Here is an 8,259-nt window from a genome sequence, read left to right as displayed (position 1 = left end):
GCAGTATTTATCTTAGCAACTTTGAGATGTCTGGACTTCAAGTCCCAAAATTCCCCAGTCAGCCTAGCTGGCTCGCTGGGGAATTCTGGGACTTCTTGAAGCCCTGATCTTAAAAGTTGGAGAAATAATGGCTTAGCCTTAGGGAGAGGAGTGAACTCACCAACATCATGGGTTAAGTCCGTGATGGCGAACTTATGGCACGCGTGCCACAGATGCGCGCGCTGGCCAGCTGATTTTTGGGCCTTCTGGGCCCACCGGAAGTAGGGAAACAGGCTGTTTCCTGCCTCCGGAGGGCCTGGGGGGGTGAGAAGGCCGTTTTCACCCTCCCCAGGCTCCTAGAAAGGCTCTGGAGCCTGGGGAGAGCAAAAAACAGGCCTACTGGGCCCACCGTGCCATCACGTGCCAAAAGTGGGGGGAGCGTGGGGGGGGTCACGCATGCATGTGCCGGAGGGGAGGAGCACATGGAATTATGGGTGTGGGCATGTGTGACCCCTCTGCGCGACCCTTGCTTTTGGCACGCAATGGCAAAAAGGTTAGCCATCACTGGGTTAAGTAATAGCCCTCAATCTAATATTTCTGACCTTGAAAACTTTTCTTCCCAACTCAAGTTTCAAACGAGTTTTCTCCACCAACACCAACCAGTCTAGGAACCAAGATTTATTACTTCCAAATACAGTTATCATCCAGTGTGCTCAAATTGCGTAACAGTCAGATCGGATGCCCGCCCTCCAACCCCACCCCAAAGATGCAGAGATGGTGAGAAAAATCACCCAGATGAGTCCAAGAGAAAAGAAACACACCCAAAACAGAGAAGACGGGCTGTTTTTTCAAACCAATCTGTGGCCCGAAAAGAGTCCAATTTCCGTGTCACCCCTCCATTGAGATCGGAGGGCCAGTGAGAAGATAAAAGTGGTTTGTCCCGAGATCTTGGCACAATCAGGTAAGGAGACCAGGAATCCTGGATCAGGTCTCCGTCACTCGATGAGTTTTTTGGCCTTGAAAAACCGTCGTAGATAGAACACCTGCCAGGAAGCTAAGCTGACCAGACACAGCATGGAGAAAATGCTAAAGTAGAAAACTCGAGTGCTGGTGGATTCTGCAAAAAGAAAGTAGACGAAGGATCAACAACACGGCGGATGGCAGTTACGAAGACCGTGGTCACTTTAAGACTTGAGGGACTTCAACTCCCAGAATTCCCTAGCCAATGTGACTGACTGGCTGAGGAATTCTGGGAGTTGAAGTCCACAAGTCTTCAACCGGCCAACTTTGGGGACCAAACATAGCTGGCTGAGGAATTGTGGGAATTGGAGTCCACAAGTCCACAACTGGCGAAATTTGGGGACTAAACATGGCTGGCTGAGGGATTGTGGGAGTTGAAGCCTGCAAGTCTTAAACTGGCCATGTTTAACTTCTGGTCCTGAATGCAGCCAAATCATCATTGGCTTCACCACTGTTTCTTCGCAGATCTTTAACTAGGATACTCACCCAACATGCTAAATTGGACTACAGAGGTAGTCCTCGGCTTACGACTAAAATTGGGACCGGATCTTCTGTTGCTAAGTGATGGGATTGTTAAGAGCGTTAAATCAATCCTCTGACAAGTGACTATCTAGCTCAGTACTTCTCAACTGGAAGACATGTGGACTGCAAACTCCCAGAATTCCCCAGCCAGAATACTTTAATATGAGTGGAACTTCGATTCCCAGAATTCCCCAACCAGCATGCCTTAAGAGGGATGGATTTCAACATTCAGAATTTGCCAACCAGCATATTTCACATGAGACCTAAACTCCCAGAATTCCGCAATCAAGGTTGAGAAACTCTAATCTAGCCTGTTTGAAGGTGAACTGGCAGATGGCTCATACGGACAATAACTGAGGTCTACACTGAATCGCCTTGTTTGTTAACCCCAAGTTGTCAATCTAAGTCAAAACATGCTGGTGGGGGGGATTCTGGGAGTTGAAATGTGCCCATCCTCAGGCTGCCAAGATTGAGAATCTATGATCTGATGAGCCGTGGTGGCGTAGTGGTTAGAGTGCAGTACTGCAGGCTACTTCTGCTGACTGCCGGCTGACTGCAATTTGGCAGTTCGAATCTCACCAGGCTCAAGGTTTGACTCAGCCTTCCTTCCTTCCTTCCTTCCTTCCTTCCTTCCTTCCTTCCTTCCTTCCTTCCTTCCTGTTAGATTGCAGGCTTACTCTGCCCACTGCCAGCAGTTCAATCCTGACCGGATCCAGGTTGACTCAGCCTTCCGTCCTTCTGAGGTGGGTAAAATGAGGACCCAGATTGCTGGAGGGCAAGAGGCTGGCTCTGTAAACCGCGGGTAGTGATGGGAGCAACATGGCGCTCCCATGTAACACCGCTCCTGCGCGAGCTGCACTGGCTCCCGGTGGTCTTCCGGGTGCGCTTCAAGGTGTTGGTTATCACCTTTAAAGCGCTCCATGGCATAGGGCCTAGCTATCTCCGAGACCGCCTGCTGCTACCGATGACCTCCCATCGACCCGTGCGCTCCCACAGAGAGGGCCTCCTCAGGGTGCCATCAGCCAAACAATGTAGGCTGGTGGCCCCCAGGGGGAGGGCTTTCTCTGTGGGGGCTCCCACCCTCTGGAATCAGTTGCCTCCGGAGATAAGAAGAATCCAGGACCTCAATGCCTTCCGTCGTTCCCTGAAAACCTATCTTTTTCATCAAGCCGGGTTGGCTTAAGAAGAAATTTTTAAAATTTTTAAATTCTTTTAATTAGTCTGCGATTCTTAATTTTTTGGGCCAAATTTTATATATATTTTTAAATGTTTTAATATTTGTATTCTATGTTTTTTATCTTGGCTGTACACCGCCCTGAGTCCTCAGGGAGAAGGGCGGTATATAAATTCGAAATTAAATTAAATTAAATTAAATTAAGAGAGGGCTGTAAAACACTGTGAAGCGGTATATTAGTCTCAGTACTATTGCTATTGGTATCTAGCCCTTGTTAGAAGGAAAATTGATTGGTGGCTCATATCGACATATTATAGCTTGAATCTCCTTTCTCTTTAACTTCAAGTTTACAATCAGAGTCAGTGCAATGCTGGCTGGCTGGGGGATTCTGGGAATTGAAGTCCACACAGTGTCTAAGGCTAGAGAACACCGAGTTTTGGCTTCCCTGGGAGTTCAGAAGAACTAGAGAAGGTTGGAAACAAAGAGGGGCAGCGGATGCAAAGGTGGTAAGTTCTGCCGTTTTTCTTGGAGTCAGCTGTCCAGAAAAGCAGCGGTTCAAATCCCCAATGAGAAAGTCCGGCCTCACCGTTGGTATCGCGCATCTCCTCTTCCCGTTTTTTCATGAAGGCGAAATCCTTGACGATGGACTCGGAAAGGTCCTCCAGGCGACGGAGGTCGATCTCCAACGGTTTCAACTTCTCCGCTTTGGCGACCTGGCAGAAAAACCATAGAGTTTGGCGGGGGAAGAGGGGACGAGTGACCTCACGTCTGCAGTGACATCATCACGCTTGTGATGTCATCCTGATCCCTCCCAGGCGCCAACAGGGAGAAGTGAAGCGAAGTAGCGCCACCATTAACGGCTGTCGTCACATCGCACGCCTAATCAAGTTACCAGTCCTCAAAGGATATTTCCGTAACATGGTGAACAACTGGATTTTTTTTTTCCACAAACGAGCTTATCCACCTCAAATTACGGCCATAATTGGAATCAAAATTTCCTTTGCTAAGCAAGATGGTTATTAAGGGAGTCGTTCCCCATTTTATGACCTTTTTTTTTTACCATGGTTGTTAAGTGAATCCCTGCAGTTGTTAAAGTGAATTGTATGGTTGTTAAGTGAATCTGGTTTCCCTCACTGACTCTGTTAAGTTATTTGATGATGGGCTGCACTTTCCAAACTAGAAAGTGAGTTAATTGGGCAACTGTGTTAATTCTGTGGTTTGAATGCAGCCTATTATCTGAACTTAACAACATTCACAGCTACAAAAATTTGACTTACGTTTTCATAATTCATAGCTTCTACCCCATGTTTAACATTGAGGGTGACCAGTTGGTCCGGCAGCCGGAAATTCCCTGGAAAAATAAAATAAAAGGAAAGGTTGGGTATAGGATGAAAAACACAAGGAGAAAAATCCCATTAGTTATACAGGCAAGTTTGGTCCCTCAGTCCCTCAGAGGTCAGCAACCTGCAGCTCTGGAGCCGCATGTGGCTCTTTCACCCCTCTGCTGCGGCTCCTTGGCACTCAAAATATGCGTCACAACCGCTAATGTGCGACACCTGCCAGCACACGATTTATTGAGCTTTTCAACCCCCGGTAGGCCAACCATTGGATAAATCCAAGAAAAGAAAAGTTTCAGAAGAAAACAGAAGGTTTAATTCAACTACATAGGCTAGTTTTGTGGCCGCTCGAGAAATAGTCAGGCACGGGAAAGGTTTTTGTGGCTCCCGGTGTTTTCTTTTCTGTGGGAAACGGGTCCAAACGGCTCTTTGAGTGTTTAAGGTTGCAGACCCCTGGCCTAACCTAAGCCATGATTCGTTTTATTGAAATGGCTGGGTTCCTACGACGTACTAAGTCGCCAATCGTGGTTTACAAATTGCAATATGTGATTTTACTAAACATAGGAAAGCCAAGCTAAGAAAGCCTACTGCAGCTTCGTTATGTTCTTATTAATTACGGTATTTTTTGGAATATAAGACACACCTTTTTCCCCCCTAAAAGAAAGTGGAAATGTTGGTGAGTCTTATACACCGAAGATAGCCATTTTTGGCCTCCCGAAGCCCTGCCCCGCTCGTTCCATTTTTGCGAAAAACAGGCCCAAGTTTCCCCAAAACCGGGGCAGTTTTGCCCTCCCCCAGCCCCCAGGAGCACTCTGCAGGCCTCTCAAACCCTCTGCACGCCTCGTTTTTCACAAAAACAGGCAAAAAACAGGGCATACAGAGGGTTTGGGAGGCCTGCAGAGTGCTCCTGGGGGCCAGGGAGGGCAAAAACTGTTTTTTTTTCTTACTTACCTCTTCAAAATCTTGGTGCGTCTTATACACCGGTGCGTCTTATAGTCCAAAAAATACGGTATATTAATAGTAATATAAGGACTCAATAGGTGGATAAAAAGGCCAAATCCAGTAAACTTCTGGCTGACTGTGCAGCGAACCATTGATAATAATAATAATAATAATAATAATAATAATAATAATAATAATAATAATAATAATAATTATTATTATTATTATTATTATTATTATTTAAAAAAAGAATATGTTCTTACTATTCTTAATATTTTCAATGTTCTAATGTAGTAAGCGAGGTTAGCTAAACATAATAACGGTTATTAAATCCTAAAATACAAAGATTTGCATCTAGAAGGACTATGGCTAAAGAAAACAAAGTTAGAATCAATAGTGATAAGCGCCTTGGGTGCAATCCCAAAACATCTGGAACACTACTAGCATTGACAAGATAAATCCCCATCAGTCAATTGCAAAAGGCAGCTTGGGTTGGGACAGCTGACATTTTGTGAGTGTGACCAGACCTTTAATATTATTCAACAACAAATATCAAAAGTCCTAGGGAAAAGATTTGATAGATGGATAAAAATGCCCTTAAATTTAAACATCTGGCTGACTGTATATGTAAACCATAACAACTGTAATAATAATGGGGTCCAGTTTTTCTCTGAAGCCTCTTTCAGCCCCGAAGCAAAATAAGAAACCTTCAAAAATAAACCTAAAGTAAAAGTGCCTTTGGTCAAACAGGAACGAAGATATTTTAAAATAAAGTAAATTTCCTGACTTTGGGGGCAAATCCCATTTAACCACGTCAGTTAAAAAGTTTCTTTTTTTCCCGTTTTTGCCTTTGCACAACATATTTTACAGTCATTTGACTTTTTTAATCTTAGCTTTGGGACGATTTAGGGGGCTGCGAGATTCAATGTGTTTGCTTTAGCTGACCATTCCAAATATATATATATATTCACACAAATTTTGGGAAAACTCACAAACGAAGTAATTAATTAAGTGTCCAATCACACTTGCCCAATAAAGAATTCTATTCTAATTTAAAGTTTGTACTTGGGAGTAAAAAACCACACATAATCTATTGTATCTTTCGCTCTCTTCCCAAAGTGAAGACCCATCATCATCGCCCAGCTGCAGGAAGGCCCTGGATGGGGACGATGGGGCCTGTAGTCAAGGCAGCTTGAATGCCTGCACCTGGCTGTCCGTGACTCTGAAAGCAAATCTCGTAGACTTCATAATCCTCCGTGGTGAAAGCGAATTTCCCCTTCTTGGCTTCCTCTCTGGAGTAGAGCAGGTGTCCGGCGGAGTCCGTCACCTGCGGGGCAGAAGGAGAGAGAAACCCCCTGAGCATGCACAGAGTGCAAAAAGCAGATCAGCAAGAGTTTGCAGAGCTCAGGTGGGTGCATTAAGGATGGGAAGACCCCCCCTTTGTGCAAAGGGGTTGGGGAGGAGGAAAGGATGCCCCATACCTTTAAGTCTGTCCGGATACCCGGTGCGGCCGCTTCGGACACTTCGAACTCTCCCGTGACCATCACATCCCGATGCAGCTCCTCTTTCAAGCACTTGCGGCTCAACGGGGGCAGGTGGAAGGAGAGCCCCCGGCAGCTGCCGGCAAACAGGGCCAGCAGCACAGCCCAGGGACCCAGCAAGGCGGGCAGCCACATGGGAACGGTGCAAAAGGGACACCCTCGCCTTCCCCGGTGCTGATATGGGAAGGGGTCTCCAAACGACCCCGGTGCTGATCTGGTGGTGGTGGTGGAGTTAATGCAACGATCCCAGCCCTTCGGGGCTCAGATCGCACCCAGAACCCGGGTTGGCACGTTCACACGACCCTCCTTGCCCGCTTCGCTTTCCCGGCGATCGCCTTCTGCACGGTGCAAACCTACAGCTTCCCCAGGCGCGCGAGCTCCGGCTGGGGAATTGTCCGAGCGCGCATGCGCCCCTCGCTTCTACTCGCCGCGCCCCCTCGGGCTGCGTTTACCCGCGACGTGGCGCGGCCACCAGCTTCGTTCCGGGTTAGGGGCGGGGCCTCAGGAAGGACCGCCCCCTTACGAAAACCGGGGAAAGGGCCTGTAGGGAAGGGGCCGGTTTTCCATCCGTCTCCATCCCGGTGGAGCGCGGCGGGGTTTTGGGGAAGGGAGGGCGGGGATGAGGGGAAGGGAGGGGGCCGAGGCTGGGGGAAGGGGCGGTTTGACCCCCGGGGGGTTTCTTCCCCGCGTTATTTATTTCCCAAGCTGGGGAACTTTTCAGGTGTTGGACTTCAACTCCCAGAGTTCCTCAGTCGCCCGACGCGCCAAGGATTCTGGGAGTTGGAGTAAACTGGGAAGATTCCTTTTTTTCTGGCCATGTACATTGATTGTATATATTGGAATTATTAGGCTGTGTTTGTTTCTCTGTATCAAATATGTGGGGTTATATTTTGTATTTATATATTCTGTCATGGTTATGTAGTGTACATTGGAGGTGATGATGACTCTTTTGAGAGCTGTGTACATTCAATGTGACAATAAAGTATTCTATTCTCTATTCAATTCTAGTCTGTTGTTGTTGTTGTTGTTGTTGTTATTATTATTATTATTATTATTATTATTAGATATGATTTATATGCTGCCCTTCTCCGGAGACTCAGGGCGGCTTACAATGCGTTAAGCAATAACCTTCATACTTTCGTATATTTATACAAAGTCAGCTTATTGCCCCCACAATCTGGGTCCTCATTTTACCTACCTTAGAAAGGATGGAAGGCTGAGTCAACCTTGAGCCTGGTGAGATTTGAACTTGCAGTAATTGCAGGCAGCTGATGTTAATAAGTGCTTTAGTCTGCTGCACTACCAGGGCTCTATTTTATTCTATTCTTCTATTCCATTCCATTCCATTCCATTCCATTCCATTCCATTCCATTCCATTCCATATTCTATTCTATTCTATTCTATTCTATTCTATTCTATTCTATTCTATTCTATTCTATTATTACTTTATTCTTCTATTCCATTACATTAAATTCCATTCCATATATTATAATTCTATTCTATAAATATTATATAATTCTATTCTAATTCTATTCTAATTATTCTTATTTTATTCCTATTCTAGTGATGGTTAACCTTTTCTGGACCGAGTGCCTAAAGCGTGCATGATTATGTATGCATGCGCCCGAAGCCCCAAAATGCAATGCGTGTGTGGCCCCTGCACATGCACCTTGCATATCTGTGCGCCCCTACGCATGTGCACCCCCCCCACATGCAGCCCCCGCGCATGTGTGTAGCCCCACCA

General features: G+C 46.3%; 1 protein-coding gene across 1 annotated transcript; it reads right to left on the bottom strand.

Moving 5' to 3' along the window:
- Nucleotides 1-642: 642 nt before the first annotated feature.
- LOC139321570 (transmembrane emp24 domain-containing protein 10-like) lies at nucleotides 643-6,947 on the bottom strand. Its single transcript, XM_070950319.1, has 5 exons — nucleotides 6,456-6,947; nucleotides 6,181-6,301; nucleotides 3,973-4,046; nucleotides 3,282-3,408; nucleotides 643-1,096 (listed from the first exon to the last, which is right to left on the bottom strand). The coding sequence occupies exons 1-5, from the start codon at nucleotides 6,648-6,650 to the stop codon at nucleotides 975-977; spliced, it is 639 nt and encodes a 212-aa protein (XP_070806420.1). The 5' UTR covers nucleotides 6,651-6,947; the 3' UTR covers nucleotides 643-974.
- Between the last annotated feature and the right edge of the window lie 1,312 nt (nucleotides 6,948-8,259).

The sequence above is a fragment of the Pituophis catenifer genome, unplaced genomic scaffold, assembly GCF_029215685.1.
Source record: "Pituophis catenifer annectens isolate HBS135680 unplaced genomic scaffold, rPitCat1.0.hap2 SCAF_10, whole genome shotgun sequence".
Classification (NCBI taxonomy): Eukaryota; Metazoa; Chordata; class Lepidosauria; order Squamata; family Colubridae; genus Pituophis; species Pituophis catenifer.
The sequence above is the reverse complement of the archived record's forward strand: the minus strand, read 5'-3'. Positions and strand labels throughout refer to the sequence as shown.

Coding starts and splice junctions, on each gene's coding strand:
- LOC139321570 (XM_070950319.1), bottom strand. CDS start 6,650: ATGTGGCTGCCCGCCTTGCTGGGTCCCTGGGCTGTGCTGCTGGCCCTG. Junction 6,302..6,455: donor GTATCCGGACAGACTTAAAG/GTATGGGGCATC, acceptor TCTGCCCCGCAG/GTGACGGACTCCGCCGGACA. Junction 1,097..3,281: donor GGAGATGCGCGATACCAACG/GTGAGGCCGGAC, acceptor TTCTTTTTGCAG/AATCCACCAGCACTCGAGTT.